The sequence below is a fragment of the Denticeps clupeoides genome, chromosome 15 (genome assembly GCF_900700375.1).
Source record: "Denticeps clupeoides chromosome 15, fDenClu1.1, whole genome shotgun sequence".
Classification (NCBI taxonomy): Eukaryota; Metazoa; Chordata; class Actinopteri; order Clupeiformes; family Denticipitidae; genus Denticeps; species Denticeps clupeoides.
Window position 1 is genome coordinate 2,215,823 of NC_041721.1, and position 19,850 is coordinate 2,235,672.

General features: G+C 47.1%; 1 protein-coding gene across 3 annotated transcripts in view; it reads left to right on the top strand.

The window, feature by feature from the left end:
• Positions 1-19,850, top strand: part of arhgef39 (Rho guanine nucleotide exchange factor (GEF) 39) — an 89,593-nt gene that overhangs the window by 56,903 nt on the left and 12,840 nt on the right. The window contains exons 1-5 of one of the 3 annotated variants that reach the window (XM_028955310.1): positions 10,727-10,772; positions 12,036-12,197; positions 13,598-13,692; positions 17,445-17,565; positions 18,938-19,056. In XM_028955310.1, the coding sequence (XP_028811143.1) occupies positions 12,048-12,197; positions 13,598-13,692; positions 17,445-17,565; positions 18,938-19,056 (485 nt within the window). In that variant the 5' untranslated portion in view covers positions 10,727-10,772; positions 12,036-12,047. Of the gene's footprint in view, positions 1-10,726; positions 10,773-11,836; positions 11,922-12,035; positions 12,198-13,597; positions 13,693-17,444; positions 17,566-18,937; positions 19,057-19,850 lie in introns of those variants that run through there. The other 2 variants (XM_028955311.1, XM_028955312.1) reach the window with 2 other exon arrangements.

Genomic DNA, 19,850 nt, shown 5'->3' on the forward strand with positions numbered 1-19,850 from the left:
ATAATGTAATTATCAGCCAGGTTATAAATAGCTTTAATTTCATGCTTTGCAGAAAATGAAATGGGAACAGCGCTGGGGTGTTTACCAAGCCTGCCACCACACTCAGCCTGTGCCAGGAGACCCAAGCCAAATCCAATTTCCACTCTCCGATCACACGTCTTTCCATTCATCCTTCCGTCAAGACTCTTCTCTATCTGCCCTTGTGATTGCTGTCATAACTGCACTTCATCTAAGGTGCCTCAGAGGTAATCCGCAATGATAAAATAGGCACTTAGTAGTCCGGACACCACCGGAGAGGAGAAAACACACACACTTACTCTTCCCGTCGTGCAGAGGAGCAGATGGCGGAATTCTCACGTCTACCCAGCCAATAATAGGGTGAGAATGTAGATAAACGATGAGGAAGCATACATCCAATCAGACCAAATCACAATACATCAGTTTTCTGTGACTGCTGTAACACACCGTCAGGATGATCACTGTTGCCCGAGGAACACAGAGATCAGGAATCAGGGATGATGGCCCTTTGCTCAGTAAATTGAAATCAGGGTGTGCTGTTAACCTCTGTCGCATTTTTGACTTTGTGAAGTTACCCAGCACTAGTGTGTTCAGATCTAATTAGCCCAAAAGGTCTGAAATCTGAAAGTGAAGTGATTGTAACATGTGATACACAGCAGCACAGCACACGGTGCACACAGTGAAATTTGTCCTCTGCATTTAACTCATCGCCCTGAGTGAGCAGTGGGCAGCCATGACAGGCGCCCGCGGAGCAATGTGTGGGGACCTCACTGGCACCTTGGCGGATTGGGATTCGAACCGGCAACCTTCTGATTATGGGGGCCGCTTCCTTAACCGCTAGGACCACTATCTACTACTATCTTGTGCTGATAAACCACTCTCTTGTGCTGACATTGCGATATCTGTCTAGATGTTTGTCATCAGCCCTTTTTCATTTGCATCAGATTCTTTCTCTATATTGTGACGTGTTACAGTTTTTATTCTGTAGTTGTGAAGAAGCTGTCAATATGCAGAAATGTCAGGGTGGGAATGATGAGGAATCCATTATGAGGAGCAGGCATAAGCATTCGGTAGGAGGCCATGAACAGATCCCTGGGGAACGCCAAGGAGGAAAAAAAGGCGTTGAGATGAGGTCACATAGTGACACTACCAATGTACAGCAATATCAATACGAGAAATAATTTCTCCGAAGTACTCCAAGAACTAGTTTGGCTTCATGGCCAATGCCTTCTTTTTTTTTATAGAAAAACTCAGGCCTAATCAACATCTTTTCTGGACAATTTGCTGTTCTACAATTTCATTTTGCTTTTACATGAGGTAATGAAGGGGAAGGAAATTTAAGTGTGGACCTTAAGCACCATTGTCAGTGTTTAATGCAATTGACTGCCATTAACGAGAGGAACGGGCAGAGTGATTAGAGATGATAATATTGGGTTCCTTCACCTTTGGAGGCTTAATGAGGCCAAATGGAAGGCAAGTTTTAATTATGTCTACAAGAGAGCACAAACCTGAAGAACCCTGGGAATGAGCTCAGTGTATTGATGTGCACATTTGCGTGATGGAAGCAGAAGGGCTTTGCGCAGGGAAATTCGAACCCGGAGGTCCTCGGACCATTAAATCGAGCAATTTTATTACAAATTAGTCTCTGGTGCAATAAAGCCACAGATGACTGTGTTGCTTCTAAAAATGTTAATTTCCACTTTATGTTTATTGCGGCGTGAGCCCTTAAGTCTTATTTACTTTTTATTTTGCATTTCTGCTGCCATTTGCTTTGCTTTGCTTTGCATTGTGCCGTCGCATTAATTTCCCCCGCAGTGACATTCTGATAGGAGCAGAACAGATGGAAATACAGGATTGTCCCGGCAAAATTCGTCATGAAAAATGCATCCGACACCTGTGTAATTTGCCTAATCATCTTTTCCTAATAAGCTCCCGCCATTAATTATGCACGACTTCCACAATGCAATCAAGATAAAAGTAAATCTGATGACTTAATACCCTTCAAAATAATTGGTTCGCCCCCTCCACCACCTCCGCACAGTCCCTGGGACAGCCTCCCTCCTTTTGATGCCTCCTCCCGGACTTGAACCGGGATTAGAGAATATAAAATGCATGGTATGGCGCGCCGAGTGGGCCTGATTAGTGCTGGGCCCACTTGGCGGCGGCGGCGGCGGATAGGATGTGTCCCCGCTGGTTTTCTGCTTGGGCTAAAAAAGCAAGGCCGTAAGCCGCCTTAAAGAGGGCCTCCTCCTCCTCTCCCGCTGACTCTCTCGGTGGTTAGCAGATGCAGGTGCAGATGAGCGAGCGGCAGCTGTAAGTGCCTGTCGGAGGGGCTTTCGCCGGGCCTAATGAGAGTCAACCTTTCGCGGCTTCGCTGTCTTGCCGCGCGTCCCACCTGTCACATTGTTACAGGCTGTGTGTGCCTTGAATTAACTCGGCTAAATGAGCGGCTGCGCGGTGGAGGGGGGGGGCGGGGGCTTCACGCTGTCTCCTCCTTAAGCCAGACGTTGCCACGGCACAAAAAAAAAAAAAAAAAACGGGTGCCAGGTTCCAGTTTTGGTCGTGGTTCCTACAGAACCTTCCGGTTTCCTTAAATAGCCTCCAGTTCCCTCTTTGTAAATGATGTCACATATTGTAGGATGTAACCAATCAGGAGCCACAATGGACAATAAATGCGACCTTGAAGGCAATAACACAGGTCTCTGCTGGAAGTTCTCGAAACACAGGATTGCCCCGTGTCCCTTAAAGGTCCCCTGACACTTTCTTTTATATCGGCCTTAGTGTCCCCCTACTGTATCTGAAGTCCCTTCCCGAAATTCAGGCGTGGTGCAGAATTAAATCCACTGTGATCCAGTCCCACAATGAGGTGTCCCGGGACGCGCCGTTTCGGTGTCTGTAGCTTTAAATGCTAATGAGGAGGAGAGAGGCGGGACGAGGAGGAGAGCGGCCAATAGAAGTTGAGGGGACATTTCACGGAAATTACGTCATCAACATCATCCACCAACCGAAGTTTTTTTTTGTGCTCATTCTTACACCCAATCACCGAAACCTGGAATGCGTTGCACGTTTGGAAGCCATGATGGTCGGTGGAGATAATGTTTTAGGGGAGGAGTGGGAAATTCGTCATAAGGGGACAAATTCCAGATCCGACCATCTGAACTCGTATTAATGTTAAATAATCTCACAACGTGAACTAATAGCCAGCTCTCCGGGCCCATGAAGCCCTTACAACGGCCTTCAAAGGTTCGCCGTTATCGGGATGCCTTCCGTTGTGAATCACATTACAACGCACACGTATAAAAAAGGTAAGTGTCGCCAGGCCTTTCTTCGGATCGTGTTCGGCCCCCGGTCAGCCTTTGAAATCACAGATTAACCTCGCAGCGGTGGACAGGTTTACAATAGTCTGACATGGGAAACACTGAAGGTCCTGATTAAGGGCAGTAATTAAACGGAGCCACAGATCTCCTGCACGCTCTGATGAGCCAGATTCGCTCTGGAGGGAAGAAGGTGGGTGGGTAGTCAAATTAAAGGTTCGCTTTTTGATGTTGGCGTCGGAAATGTCAGGGGGTTCGACGCCTCTCCCCCGCCTGCAGTCCCCCATTTTCGGGCCTGTTTACGGGGCTTTTACTTTGTTAATCTACCGGCGGCTGAAGTTTGCACTGATGCTGTTGCCGAGGCAACGGAACAAACAGCGAGCGGCGAGTCCTCTGTTAATCGCGCTTTATTGTTTCGGACAAGGGTTCAGTTTTTCCGCGCCACCTTTCTATAAAATGCCGGCTCTTCAGCATTTTCACATATCGCATTCACTTTAATTTAAAAAGCACAATTGTGCCCGGGACAATGGCGTCCTGCCATCATTTTTCCTCGGGGCACAGGGCAATTCTTTTGTGCCCTTATTTTCTCGCCCTGGAAAGAAGAAAAAAAAGCAGCATTCACTTCCCAGGAGCACGAAAAATGCTAACAAGCTTTTTAAAAAGTAGAAGTTCGAAAAAAAAAAAAAAAATCAATAGAAAGTTTTAATGGGTTTTATGTGGGTAATGATAGAGCGGGTTAAGGGGCGAGGCCACGGGTTAATGGCACTATCAGGACATAGAGCAAGTTAAGTGCAAAGGAAAGGTCTACCACCAGAGGTTAATTAACCTTTTTAAACCCCAAGGTGTCGGAACACACATACATATTGAATGGAAGCTGCCAGAGGAAGCCTGTAGGTCACGACTAATACATTCTGTGAGTTACAATTAAAACATCATCAGAGCACTCAAGATCCCGATTTAAGAGCCATTTATGAGCTGGAAATTCAGAAGGCAATTTATTACAGTCAAAAGCTATCTGGGCAGGGGCCACTCGGGTTACGAGATCTATAATTTGAGTCAGCGGCATAGCAAATAAAGGGACGGCAAAGGCCGGTAATGCAAACACAAAAGAAGTCGTGCTTTTATATTCCATCCAAAACCACTTCCGCGGACCGGGGTGGCAGGAACCCTGTTTGTAAAGACATCCCTAACTATTTTATTTTTCTGATTTACCTATATATGACCTAATCCTCACACGACATTATTACAAATACACCCCAATGACTCTGGGCTGAAGGTGAAGAGCAACATTTTTTCACTTGCGCTTCTTTATTCATGCCTGCTTTATAATCTCACGGTCATGTAAATGGAAGAGCCTTTGTGCGAGCCTTGAGCCTTTTCACATTTTACGACCACTTTGCTCAATTCAGAACGCTGCACTCTGACCCGCGTGTGATTTCCGTCGGCTCTGAACTGTGTGCATTCATGTCATTCATTGGAATTAACGTGAAACGGCGTTAAAAAGGACGGAATGGGCGCTTGCACATTGACTGGGGGGGGTCAGGGGATTCACACCGGGGACACAACACATTTACAGTAACCAGGTCTCTAACATCCTTTTATTGCAGGAGTTGCAGGACGGCAGCTAAAAGTCATATTTCTCATGAATGGCTGGGCATACAGTGTTTAATGCAGCATCTTGGCCTTTGATGAATTCCCCATAAACTCTTGCAGAGTCTCGTCAAGGGCATTAGAAAACAATTGAATCATTGTCCAATAAGGTTTTCACTCTTTATAAAGTCATATCTCAAAATCCTGCTGAAATCGTGCGACTAAAATGAACATTTTAAATATTCATGGAAATATCTTTACTGAACTACTGACCCACCAGTTATCAAAAGTTTTCGTTAGATCCTAAACAGCACCGCCTGTCTTTCCCCAAGTGACCGGTCTCCCCACCATCGTCCCAAAGGCTGAGTAATTCTGGAGGGACCGCCACTAGAAGCTTCTGCGCTTCGATGGGTGCCGGGGGAGGAAGAGAATTTATAAAAATGTCCCACGGTGAAGATCCCAGCTTCCTTATCCACTCGCCAACAGCACGGTTCCCCGCCTCGCCCATCGCTTTCCTGGGGGCCTGTCAGTGTACACCCCGAATAAATACAACGAAGCGATCCCACCCCCTTCCCCTCAGGAACACTCCTCTCCACGGCCGAGACGGTGAAGATGATGGAGCCTGGAAGACGCCCCTCCATCTCCATCTTTCCAACTTGCCCAGTTTTTCTGAAAGCACGAAACACGGCAACTTTCATTTGCAGGTAGATTGATGAGTACAAAAGGCTTGCGGTGTTTTTTTTTGGAATAGTGAGTGAAATAGTGAGAGATTCCAAAAGTGTGGCAGTGGTCCTGATCATCCAGAAACTGGTGATATGATACAAGGAATGCAGTCATGATTTCAGATCCAGCACCATCTGTCAAAAGCCAGTAGGTTCAAATTCAAATTCATTCAAATTCAAATTTTATTTGTCACATACACAGTCATACACGGTATGATATGCAGTGAAATGCTTTAGCAACTGCTACAGACCACAGTATTGCAAATATTGCAAGTATACAATGAACCAATATGCAAATGTTGCAAACACATTACACGTCCTTCCCACACTTACCATATAAATCATGCCAAATGCAAAGAATCTGGTTGGACAAGCTCAATTAACCAAACAAGTAAATGGTACATGCGTCTTAAAAATGTTATTAAAAGAAAAAAGGCTTCAGTATTCTAGGGCCGGTAGTAACGCGTTGTTTAGCCGCAAAGGCTGAAACTATGGGTTCTTGAACAAGACACATCGGGTGTGTGCTTAGCACATTCACTTTGCTGCTGAAAAGATGCCGGGAGGGTTTTTGGGAACACGTTTGCTGGATTGCATGCAGCAAGTCTGTAAATCTGCAGTGATGAAGGCAAGGGGGTGATTTTGGTGAAACTTTACTCTCCAGTCAATTGCCCTTACAGCGTATGTGCTTGTGATAACATTTTGAAGGGGCAGCGTATGGTATATGTTTTTTTTAAATCCAAAGGTTGGCCGAACGTCTAACTTGTAGAGATTAAGTAGATTTATTCGTTTTCAGTTTCCAATGAATAAATACCGACATATTCTTTATACATGAAAACAGATAGACTGGACTTTTTTTCGAGTCGGAAACCCACAGAAACTCAAGAAGAGAATAAAAACTGTAAAAGTGAAGTGATTGTCACACGTGATACACAGCAGCACAGCACACGGTGCACACAGTGAAATTTGTCCTCTGCATTTAACCCATCACCCTGACCTGACCTGTAGAAACATCAGTATAAAAAAAGTCATTTAAAGTCCTTTCTTTTTTATTTATTTTATCAACTGTTCAAATGACAATGCATCGCTTATGATACGTCTGCAGCACAACCAAGGTCTAGTTCAGTTTCTTTACACTGACTTTATTAAAAGTTTCAATCTCAGATTTCTGGAAATTGAATTATCCACTGAGCAATTCAATTTGAGGCATGGCGAATGATTAATGATAATCAGAATGATTAGGAATGGCATCGGCAGGGATCCAATAACACTTCGTACTGCGTTCACCAGCCTCCTTACCGTCACTTTGAAATAAAAGACACAGCCTCTCAGGAGGATAAACCAATTACAATGAGATGAAGGGAGGTAAAAATGTGGAGACTGGCTGCCCCGAGACACACACTCCGACCTGCTGTCCCAGGTGAAGCTCTCTGGACGTCTGAAGTGTGTGTCGGGGCCCACAGACCCTCTGCTCTCATCTCCATGCATAACAGGGATGCGTGGGCCGGGCGGAATGTGAACGAGGACATCATTCAAGTCGCAGCCTCGCGCTCAGCGGGGACGTTTGAGTGACAGCTTTCGAGTGCGTTAGTGTCCCTCATCGGCAATTGGCATCGAACCTCATTGACACGCTTAAAAACCTGGCCGTCCTGCGCCCGCCGGTAATTGTGGCAGTTTGTCGTTATCCGACAGAACCGCCGGTTTTCAGCGGCACCCCTCGACTGGAGTGACACTCGGCCGTCTCCTGTGCTTGTTTGTTGTGGTGCGATGATTAATTCCGAGGTCATTTCTCTTTAACAAAGTTCACCGTTCTCAAGCCCGCGTGGCAGCCACTGCGTGAGCGTGGAGGGTTTTTCGGGGTGCGGGGGCGAGGCCGACACTAAGCTCGATTATCGGCAAAAAAACACCCCTCACACTTACCTTCCAAAACCGTTGTTGCCTTCAACTTCCTTTCAATTCTAGCAATTAAAGGTCTTAAAAACTACTACGGTCCACTGTTATAGACGCCGCCCCAGAGACCCAGGAAACATATTCTAATTCCACTAATTAAGACATACTGGTGCAATTATGCACTTAAAGGGCTACCGTACCTCCCCCCACACCCACCATAGGCCGTGTGAAGAATGAAAGCCTTCCCCTAATTCAGTCTGATTGATATTTTTAATTGCAGTTCCACGTTGTCATCCACATTAAGCCTGCGCCCGTTGAGCGGCTCGCCACAGCGCGTCAGCGGAGCATTTTTCCCACGTAAGCAGAGTCCGCGTTCGCGGCTAAGGGATTTACCCGCGTTCCCGGCTCCGGGCGCTCTTCCTCGCGACATCTCCGAGCCAACAGCGTCCTTTCACACGCTGAATTATTCATGACCTGGACTCAATACTATTGGACTGGAGTGAAGGTGCTCAAAAGTTGAATTACAAAACATTGCGCCTCGTCTCCCCGTTTTTTTCCCCATCAGTGGAGGTTTTCTCGCAAGGAGCAGGGGTCAATTAAGAGTCCTCTGGCAACGGTTAGAATGAATAATGCACCGTGGGGCAGAAAAAAAAACCTTGGGATTTGTTGCTTCACCAGGGTAGATTATTGACGCTCATGCATTCATCCCCCCTCCCTCCCTCTCTCTTTCCTCAGGTAAAAAAGGACCCTTTGTATGTGGTGTCTCTTACCGTTCATGCCTCCAGAGCCTGGAGGCAAAATGGGCCTAATTTGCACAGGTCTGTTTGGGGGCCAATTATTACAATACCAAATGCTCTGGAAGCACAATAAATTGAAAACAATAAAGAGTGGATCAGCCAATATTGTCATACATTTTAATGAACGCCTCATTAAAGATGCATTCTGTCCGTGCGGCGGCTTTGCAACGCTTCGCTTTTCAGTCGTTAAAAGCTCCAACGCTGTAACCGGCATCATGTGGCGTTAGGGCGGGCCCCGGCGCCGCGCGCGGAGTCCTGCGCCGTGAAGCGTTTGCCATGCACTTTGAATTAATTAGATGAGCATTTTTTTTGCGTTTGACCTTGCAACTCGGCCGCGGAGCCCTTTACATAACTCGCCCAGGCATTTCATTCGTCTGTACCGCGAGGGGGCCGAGTGAATTCGCGGCAGAGACCCATCTGGTGGTTGGCCCCCAGTGCGCCGTGCCCTGACGCCACTAACAACATATGTGGAGTAAACCTGCAGGGCATTTCACGTGTGAACGGTAGATTACATGAATGTTTTATATGTTTTATGGGAATTCAGAGCACCACGCTTTTTGGGTCGAAAATATGTTGTATTGACTAAATTCCTCCGAATTTTTCAAGCGATGTAAGTTCAAGTTCAAGTTACATACGTGGTCGATGCCACATAGTGAAATGAAACGCCGTTTCTCCGTAAACTGGTGCTACATGTTTAAACAACGTTACGTACTGACATAAAGGGACCGTGTGTGACATCAACCAGCCGGCTACATAAAGAAATGATTGTCATTGTCATTGTGATACACAGCAGCACAGCACACAGTGCACACAGTGAAATTTGTCCTCTGCATTTAACCCATCACCCTGAGTGAGCAGTGGGCAGCCATGACAGGCACCCGGGGAGCAGTGTGTGGGGACAGCGCTTTGCTCAGGGGCACCTTGGCGGACCGGGATTCGTACCGGCAACCTTGAGGTTACGGGGCCGCTTCCTTAACGGCTAGGCCACCACTTCCCAAAGTACAAACAGGAAGCATAGGCAGTGCAAGAATAACGTTTAACATAGTGGTGGTAGTAGCCTAGTGGGTAACACACTCTCCTATGAACCAGAAGACCCAGGTTCAAATCCCACTTACTACCACTGTGTCCCTGAGCAAGACACTTAACCCTAAGTTGCTCCAGGGGGACTGTCCCTGTGTGTGCAAGTCCCTGAGGGTTCAGGTGTCTGATGGCCTGTGGGATGAAGCTGTTGCAGAGTCTGGCAGTGAGGGCCCGAATGCTCCGGTACCATCTTCCGGACGGTAGGAGGGTGAAGAGTGCATGTGAAGGATGTGTGGAGTCCTTCACAATGCTGGTGGCTTTCCTGATGTAGCGTGTGTGTTAAATGTCCGTTACGAAGGGAAGAGACACTCCGGTGATCATCTCAGATGTCCTCACTATCCGCTGCAGGGTCTTGTGGGCTGATACTGTGCTTTACCCAAAGCAGACAGTGATGCAGCTGGTGAGAATGCTCTCAGCAGTCCATCTAAGTGCAGCAGCTGTTTTAAAGCGATTGTGACAGCATGGTGGCCTGGATTTGGAATGTTAGTTCGCAAGAAACACTAGATGTCAGTGTTCTCGCTCCTGTACTCAGCAAGATAGTGGAGAAGTTGCGTGATGGGGATGTGAGCAGAGAGGGTGGGAAAAAAAGACCTAGTGTATATTTATAGTGCAGGGTCCATGCGGATTTGTGTCTTTAAGGAGTTGAGTTTTTTTACTGTACCAACCCTAATCGGGGGCATTACTTTCATCTTGCCAAATACGTACTTATAATTAGCTGAAATCTGCTGATGTGCGTGTTTTTCTTTTTCTTTTCTTAATTTCCTTCAATGTATCGTCTGGAGTGTAAATTCCCCATGTAGTCGATCTCAGAGAAAAATTTCCCTCCGTTATTGGTAAACAAGTTTGCAGAAAAAAAAATTGCTAAAGTTTGATGAAAGTGTCATAGCGTCTCTAACATTTATTGTAAAGGGCCAAAGTTAAACAAAGTTAAAATAAAAAGGTCATTGGGAGAAATGGCGGTTTGAAAAAAAAGGCTGACTATGAAAAAATGACATTTTGGAATAAAATCTTCTGGATATAATCTGTGTTGTTGGGTAAAAATAATGACCATGATATAATATTTCACAATAATAAGTACATTTATATAGCAGAACATAATATATTTCACAATAATGAGCTGTATATCAAAATGTATTTCATTATTTCACAATTTTCTGTTGCTATTATATATCATTCCCTAATTTTGTTCATATGGTAATTTATTTCGCCATTTATTTATTTAGTTTTGAACACTTTGGGGCTCTGTTCTACACGGAGGGGCGGGGCTTTGGACAGTGACGCAACACTGGACGTCGCGTCGTATGACGCAACCCGGAAGCTGGAGTCGAGCGCGCGGGCAATTCAACTTAAAAATCGTAACACAGGTGGGTCGGTTCGGTTTTTTTTTTTTTGGCGGAACCGACGAGACAAGTTGACATTCAAAAGGCAGAAACCGACGTAAGACGTAGTAACGACCAAAACGCGTTGTTAGTTTCGCGCGTTCATGCAGTTTCTGTTACTTTGGTCCTCGGCGGTCCAGCTGGGCCTGTTTCAGTATCACGGATTAAGAACTCTTTTCGTCGGTTAATCTGGTTAAGGTCGGTTGGCTGGTCTTTTTATTGGATTTGTGTAATTTCCTACATTGTGCAGATTGAATAGTCGTAACCGGAAGTTAATTGGCACAAGTGATAAAATTAAATTAAAAGAGAGTACAGCAGTGGGTGCAAAACTTCGTTCTAGTTAACAGTAACTTGTCTAATGTACTGATAACCAGCAAAGTAGCCAGGGTTCCCAATCAGGCAGTCCGTGGTGCATGTTTAAAGGAAAAAGTAATACATATTTAATATGTAAAGAAAAAGTACAGCCACAAAATGGCAGTGTGATGGCAGATTTGCTGATTTTTTTTTTAAATCCAGAACAGTTTATAGTGTTTCCTCTTCTATTTCTCTGTCATTTGAGGACAGGACAGGGGTGGTAGTAGCCTAGTGGGTAACACACTCGCCTATGAACCAGAAGACCCGTGTTCGAACCCCACTTGCTACCATCATGTAGTGGTAGTAAGGGGACTGTCCCTGTAACTACTGACTGTAAGTCGCTCTGGATAAGGGCGTCTGGTAAATGTAAGATGTCCAGTGACAGGAGCCTGGATTAAGAAATCACATTTATATGATTTATACAGGCCGACGTGCTTCTTTTAAGGTCAGAGTTAAAGGAACCTTGTTTACTCGGCTTTTCTGTAAGTACGCTCCTAATTGTCTTTGCCTGGCCAAGAGTGCATGGTCCGTTGTAAATTATGACGTGCTGTTGCTGCTGTTTGTACCGCAGCTTCACGGCCCCAGCGCTGGCCTACTGGCGCGTGTGACCCAGCGCAGGGGGAGGGGCCTCGCCTCCCGACCCCTCCCTCCCTGCCCGGTGGCGTCGGCCTTGTTTACAGCGTGTTTTTACGAGCTCTCGATTCCAGGCTCCCTGGGGGCCAGCGGGGGTTAATTGCTGGCGAAGCGGTGGTCCCCGCCCGCCGTCCGGCCCAACGCTCCGTGAGAGATGACACTAATGGGGCAGAGCCGGGAGGAGGCCCCGGAGCCCGGCGACACGCAACATGGGGCGACAGCGGGGGGTCTAATTCGAGGTTTCTTTTTGCCTTGTTGCAGTCTGGATTCAGCATGAGCTACGCCCCGAGTCCGACCAGCACCCCTGGAAATCGGAGCGTCCAGGAGCAGAGGGAGCGGTGGGACCGCAAACGGATCCGTGCGGCCCGCGAGCTGGTCCAGACCGAGCGGAGCTACTGCGACCAGCTGGACCTGGTCACTACGGTCAGTGCCCAGGAGCTCTGAAGCGCCATATGCCTGTCACCTTCACGCACCCACTGGAGCGGAAACCTTTGATACAAATTTTATTTTATCATTTTTCTTCTGTGGTTCTGTTAATTTAGTCAGTCAGACTTTAAGGTGCTTCATTGAACAGAAAAAAAAAAATTCCTTGCAAAATCAGCCATAACATTAAAACCACTGACGATTCGGTGAATTACACAGATTATCTCATTCGTTATAAAGTGAAAATTTTAATGAAGCCTGTGAACAGTACTGCACCATGGAGCAATGGAAGAAGACCAAGAAGGGATTGTTCTGCTGGGGAACCTTGGGTCCAGTCGTCATGTCGATGGCCCTGATGGTAGTGACCTGATGGTCTCCAGATCTCAGTCTTGGTACCAAGATACTAGGGGCGTGTCTTGACAAGGATCTCACAATACGATACGCATCACGATACATGGGTCGTGACGTGATTATATCACAATATATGCGATTTCACTCAGTAATTCAAAGTACCCAGCGGTACAGCGCCATCTGCAGGAGTGGAGGTTGTAGTCGCACGCCGATCTCTGCTGACCTCACTAAAGAAGATGCTCGACAGCACCACCCGCTGGACTAAAGTTAGCGATACAAATAGTGATATTTGAAATCCCTGTATCGAAATAATGTCCATGTGAAATATTGCGATATATTGCTGTATCGACATCGTCTAACACCTCTACAAGACACTATGTTAGGCAGCGTTGTTTTAATTTTGTGTGTATTCTCTGAACCCCCGTATCCGTATCCCATCGTCCTTTTCATCGGCAGCATGCATCCTCCCGCCCACACGGCCGTTTTAGCGGCATCGTGTCTTTTATGACCCGTTCAGGGCCTAATGTGCATTCAATTCGCACATCTCATTTTCTTTTCAAACGACTTGAGAGCAACACAGCTGTCTCCTTATTACCACCCGCTCGGCGCAGCTCGGAGATCTGCGCGGCACCACTCCTCACGCTGTAAGGAAATGTTGCTGCCATTAGCATTTGAACCAACACCGCCTTAATCCCTGATTTTAATTATTTTTATTTAATTTTTTTTGCTGTTTAATTGGGTTCTTGACTCTCCAAACTTGCACGTTCCATGAGAATCTCATTTGCCACACCCCCCGTCGCCGCCGGTGACGCTACATTAGCAATGCGCCGCACATTAAGTTGTTGAAAGTAATTGAGATGTCAGCAATGCAGACGACTCTCCTCTCGTAAGATCCGTCTCTTTTTGTCTCAAGGGTATCTCTGTGGAAGGGGACAGGCTCGGCTAGATGAAGAGTCCACAAGTGGCAGCAAGACAAGAAGGGGGGGGGGAGACAAAAGAAAGCAGAAGATTCAATTTTCCTCTCCTTCTGTTCCTCTTCTCTCTTTTAGTACTTTGTGGAGATTCTGAAGGCCAAAGGAACCCTGAGGCAGGACATTAGAGAAAGCATCTTCAGTTCAATTAAATCCATTCATTTAGTAAACCAGTAAGTATCCTTTAAATAATTAACTGGGTATCTGCACTAAGGAGAGGGGCAGAGGGGGGAAAAAACCTTTAATTAGTGTCTGGCGTTAAAATGAAGTTTGAGATGAACCGGGAGATTTCCAGACGGGCGGTAATGGTGTTCTACCTGCTGGAAAGCTGTTTCTGGTTCAGTGTTCACATCGTTCTTTTAAATAAAGCCATATTCATTTATTTGCTGTATTTAATTGAGCACCGTAGAGTACAGTAGACAGCCAGTAGCAGTTCTTAACACTTGGTGACTATATTAGAAATATAGTGAAAAATGGCAGTAGCGCACACTCAGACGTATTATCTTTTAATTACAACCCATATTTAACCCATATTATTAACCGTTTATTGTGACTGCTGCTATCTCACCATGCGAGGAGCTTCTGTAGCCTAGCAACAGAACAGACACCCTTCATAATGCTTTTAGTCCTTATTATGAGAAGTTCTTGTTGTAGAAACAACCTACACTGGAATTACATTGAGTGAATGCGAAAGTTGAATCAAAATTACCATGACTTGCCTTTTCTTCACAGATTCACAGTTTTTTGTAAATTTCAAGCTGCAAAGTCAACGTCAGTGTTCTAAACACACACATGATGTGTCTTGTTTCAGAACCAATAGTTTAAGGGAACCAAGGGGCAAAAAAAGTAGCATATTGTTCATTCATGCATAAAAATGATATTGTTTTGAACAGGTGAATTGCGATTTTTTTTTTTTTTTTTTTTTTTTTTTTTTTTTTTTTTTTCTCTCTTCACCTTATACCATCCCGTTATATTTAATTTCTTTGCACCAGTCCTACTCTGTTTTAAGCATCATGCTTGAAGCAGAAAGTGTCTGGCGTGGGTAAACAGCATATAACAGCGCATGTTATTACCTCCGCAGCCTTCCTCCTTTCTGCCCGCGCTTTGACAGTCTTCAGAAATCGATGTTGCTGGCAGAGGCCGTGCGCGTTTTTAATGGCGCAGCCTCAGTACTAATTTATGAAGGCGAGTCGTGACTCGGCCGGCGCGGACCTGTAGAATTCCAGCTCGGGGGGAGTTCGGCTTGCTCGAGGGGAGGGGGGGGGGACTGTACACCGCAGACGAAATAACCAAAGTGGCCTGCAGCCCGGCCTCGCCATCGATCCGCGGGCCTGGGTGGAGACAACAAAGCAGCGTCCGCGAGTCGGCGCCAAGCGGACCGCTTCGGACTTCTGAACCGATCACAGCTGCTGAAGAACCTCGATCGGTTTTATTATGATGCTCTGGACGTGGACTAAGTGCGCCCGACTGGTTTTTTACCTGCCTGTCGTGTTTTGATAATTAAGTCGAGAGGCTCGAGCGCGAGCATCTATCCAACTTTCCCAGCCAGAAGCCTTCGTCACGCCGCCTGATCGGAAATGATATTTACAGTGGCAATAAAGAATGGCTGCCATTGGCCGACTCGGGTCTGCGGCTCGATGAAGACGGATGGAGGGAATCGAGCTCTGATCTATCGGCTGAATTGGTAGTCACTTACGATGCATCATCATTAACGTTCGGTTATTGGATCGGGGTGGCGGGGGGGGGCTAGCCCTCAATCCAGATCCACCCGAGGAACAGCGGTGGTTGATGAAAACGAATGGAGTGGCGCTTGGCCTTTCGCCGCTCGCCAGCCCGCCGCCATCCGGCTGGGTTTTCATCGCGCGAAGCGTTTGTCGTCCGAACTGTCCAGACTAGAGGTGGGAGTCGCGGAGAACCAGGTCGAGAAGATGCCCATGACAACAATGACCTCGCAATACAAAACTTCACAAATCCTGGAATTTTTACAGCAGAACCACAATAGTGAAAGCCGTGCTGCTCTGGCTGTTCCTCCTCCCAACATACATGCGAACAAAGTACGACTCCAGCTCAGGACAATCCTAATCCCGTTCCAGTTAACGACAGTACGACTGCTTCTGGAAGTATTCAGGCCCAGTAACAATTCAGATCTTTGGCAGTTTGATTCTTGGCAATTGATTTCTGATTTTTGTTTTTCTTTCCTTTTATTAAGATGATCAAGTTGCACCTTGAACTATATTAGCATGATATTAAAAATATTCAGTATGCCATTTTTGGAGGAGTTGTTGAACATTAGGTCCAAATTCCAAACACTACCAATGTTAAATGGAGCCGGTGATCTCAGAGGAGGTTAATCCCAACCCTGCTCTGACACCCTCACTCCACCCTGGAAGGTGGTCGGCCTCTCACTTCACAACGTTTCTCACTCTTTTCCTTTCAGAAAGGGTCAGTCCCACGACCTTCTAGTTATTGGTCCGCTAGGCCACCGCTGCCCGTTTTCAGTTCCCATAATGAAAAAATACGGAACTGTTCATTTAAAATGGAGGGCTGTTCCTTTAAGGCCGCGCCCTGCGCTGCGATTGGTTGTTTGTTGTCTCTTATCGTCCACCTCTGCAGTGTTCAGACCGGTATAGGACGCCGTGGCCTGGAACAGTGGTGAAAGTGACAGATCACTGTCGCACGTGTCGAGGAGAAGGCCTGAAGGTGCAGACACCACCGGGGGGGGGGGGGCTGTATTCAGCCAACGCTTCCTGTTTGTGTTTGTGTACCCCGGGGTGCTAAGAGCCGGAATAAATTCCGATTTCATTAGGCAGCGCTTTAGGTATGTATTGCCGCGGCGACGCCATTCATCACGGTTATGGCTGTTTATGAAGTGTTGGGATCAGGCTCAGTAAGTGCAACCCAATTATCCCTGACTGCTCCATAACAAACCAGGATAACAAACTTGAAAGTGCTGTCACTTCATCCAGCGAGCGGCGCCGAATCAAAACCGCGTTTGAAAGATAAATATTCCAAAAAGCGTCGTGGGGTTTCCTTAATGAGAGTAAATGTGGTGTGAAAATAGATCAAATAATAACCCCACGTGACGGAACTCGGTTCTTGTCGGCGTCAGAGAGGGGAAGAGCAGCAGCAGCACGTACCCCAGCGCCGCTCCCTGCTCTGTTTTTTTTTTTTTTTTTTTTTTTTTTTTTAAATGACTACGTGCGACAATAATTAGCATTCTTATTTCCCGGCCTTGCCCAAATGAAGCCACATATGCCGCCATTGTTTGGCGGAGGCCGCGGTTGCCGAGAATTAATGTGGATTAACGTGACGCTGACAGAATGCTAATGTTATCTCCCTCGTCTTCCTGATGGCCGGAGAATTTAATTGCCCTGGGGAAGTATAAAAAATGTAATTCGGAATTTCGTATTTATCATAACAGCCCCTGGCTGTGCGGGAATGGGGGGGGGTCGGAAGCGCTGTTGTTCCCGCCCTTTGCCCTCGTTAGAACTCTCCGCGGTTCCTGCGCCGGCATCTCCTGATCGGCGGCGGAGGCTACCTTGACTCGCAACGTCATTAAAATCTATTTAGATCAACTTCAGCGGCAAAGTGCTCCTTTTCTTTGAGCGTGCGAGGATGTTAAGTCTCTGGGAACATCATTATAGGGAGGTGTGTGTGAGTGTGAACACACACACACACACACACACACACACACGCGCGCTCTACCTTCACCAGGCTTGTATAATAAGCTCCTTCACGAGTGTCAACACCCTCGCCGATTACAGTCCGTGTTACTCTTAATGCGTCCCTGACAGCCGTGCCAGAATAAATGTCACCCCACCTCACTGTTCTTTTGATTGACAAGGTGACAACCTGAAGGAGCCTCCGTACACTTCCACGTCGGTTTTTACGTTATATATATATATTTTTTTTTTGTTGTTGCCAGGTCGCTGCTGACTAGCCTGGAGCAGGGCAGGCTGGGCGTCGGCTTTGAGCAGTTCTGCCCGCACCTTCAGCACTACGCCACCTACGCGGACAACTTTCACACGGCCAACAAGGTCCTGCTGGTAAGATGCCACAGGTCGTTTCAGATATGTTGGAGCCCATCAGGCGCCAGCCCTGCTTCTCCCTGTAATCTCAGGTGAGGAAGGTGAGATGCATTGTGGGACGGGCTGTTTTAAAATCGTACACATGCTCTGTGCAGTTGGTCCTCCTGCAATTTGCTGATAAACAATAGAGAACCGTTAACCAGACGCTTTTTAATTGAGGTTAATTTTGTTTTGATAGATCTTCCAAAGATCCTTTGAAGTTCGAGGACGCCCGACCGGCCTCCTCCTTGACTGCTGTCGATATTTATTCATGAATATGTATTCATTATGGATCTGTGCTAATAGCTTGGCTGTAACGATCCTTGTCCCGCGTCCCCGCTCCTCGCTTCCTCTGTCTTGTTACGTCAGTGACTTGGAAGGCCTGCGTTCTCCTGGATCAGAGCGGCAGATGGAGACCCCCTTCCCTATCACTCCTCCCCCTAACAGATCTTTTCTGATCCAAAGCCCAGTGGTGCCATTAGGTCTACCACTCCCTTCTCATTAGGGCCGAGTTAAGTGGGCAGCTCCTCTCTCTGCTAATGAGCTTCCTTTCCTCGTGAACATGGACGAGTGCTCGCCTGATTCCTTCTTCCCGGTCCGTGTGGATGAAGAGGAAGCGTCTGCCTCTTGCCGTATTTAAGGATGCCAGCAATATTAATGTCTTCGTCCACAAATTGACCGATCCTATTGATTGGGGGCTGAGAGGTGCTGCCATCGATTCGCTCGCCCACGACTAGGCAGTAATTGCTGGCACGCTGGTCTCTATGGTGGGGCATGATGGGAGAACAGGTGATCTAACTGCAGGTTAACGGCTGAGACAGAAACCCATAGACACGCTGTCAACTATTACAATAGGGGCGGGGCTACAAGATCGCCGTCGCAAGATAAACGCATTTACTTAAATAAGGCTGTACGATAACGTCAGCATTACGTATACCCTTATTTCATTTCAAAGACACTTTAGGACGAGCTTTGAAATGTTCTACCTTTCACTGTTAGCCGTCACTAGACACTAGAACCGACCCTGGGTTAAATGCAGAGGACAAATTTCACTGTGTGCACCGTGTGCTGTGCTGCCGTGTATCACAAGTGACGGTCACTTCACTTTATCAAAGCAGCTACATGCCTGCACAGCGGCGGACTGATGTTTGCAGACCACAGTCCGATGAGTGACCTGCAGGCTCTCGGACAAGACGTCCTGAAACTATACATGAGCTAGAGGGGTTCTGGGCCTGAATAGCACCCCTCAGCAGTGGCGCTGATGTTGTGATGAATTCCAGGAGTCGATTAGGACGGCTGGTAACTGGAGACGTGGTGTACTGATGGATGGCTGTCTGGTGGTGGTTTTTAGGTCCAGATGAAGAAGAACAAAGCCTTCAGGCGCTTCAAGAAGCTCCAGGAGTCGAGGGCCGAGTTCCGCCACCTGAAACTGGAGGACCTGCTGCCCCTGCCTCTGCGGCGCGTTCAGCAGTGAGTTCCCGCATCGTACCGCCTCGCGTTCGTCTCTTCCGACCGCCTTCCTGGCTTTTCACCTTTTTTGGAAGCATTTGGCCGATGCTTAAATTATAAATTAAATAAAATTAAATAATGCACAAAAAAAAAAAAAAAAAAAAACACAACTTCTAATTCCGTCTGCTGAGCGTGGAAATGAATCTCGGACGACTGTTGTCATTTACCTGGATCTGATCTGTTTTTTTTTTTTTTTTTTTTTAACTCATCATTTCCTGTCACCATATGCTGCTTTTGTACTAGTTGTGTGTGTGTGTGTTTGCCGTCTCCGGTTCTTTTTCGTCCCCTTTGAAATGACGCGCGGGTACAGTTTCGACAGAGTCTATAAGGCGGCAACATGGATTCCGTCGCTCTCCCGGTTCTGCTTCAGCGTGCGCTGACACCGGCGAGGCTGCCGCCTGTGATGTGACAAAAATCTTCTGGTTTGCTGTCACATCATCGCCCCCCCCTATCCTCCACCCCCCCCCCCCCCCAACCCCCCCCCCCCCCGCGCCTTCGCTCTCGCCGAACGGCCGCGTGTTTCCCATGATAGAAAAAAACTTTCGGCGTCGTCGATATCGGGCGTGGCGCCGAGGAAAAGCTGTCACCGCCGGGTCGTGGTTTTCATGCTTGAGCTCTCCTTTTCGCCCGGCGTGCTGTTCCGTACGAGCCGCCCTCCACATCTCGGGAATGAAGAGTTTTGGACGACGGACGCAATTATTGCTCGACGTGGGACGCGCGCCAACCCCGAGACTGTCCAGGACCTGTCAAAGCAG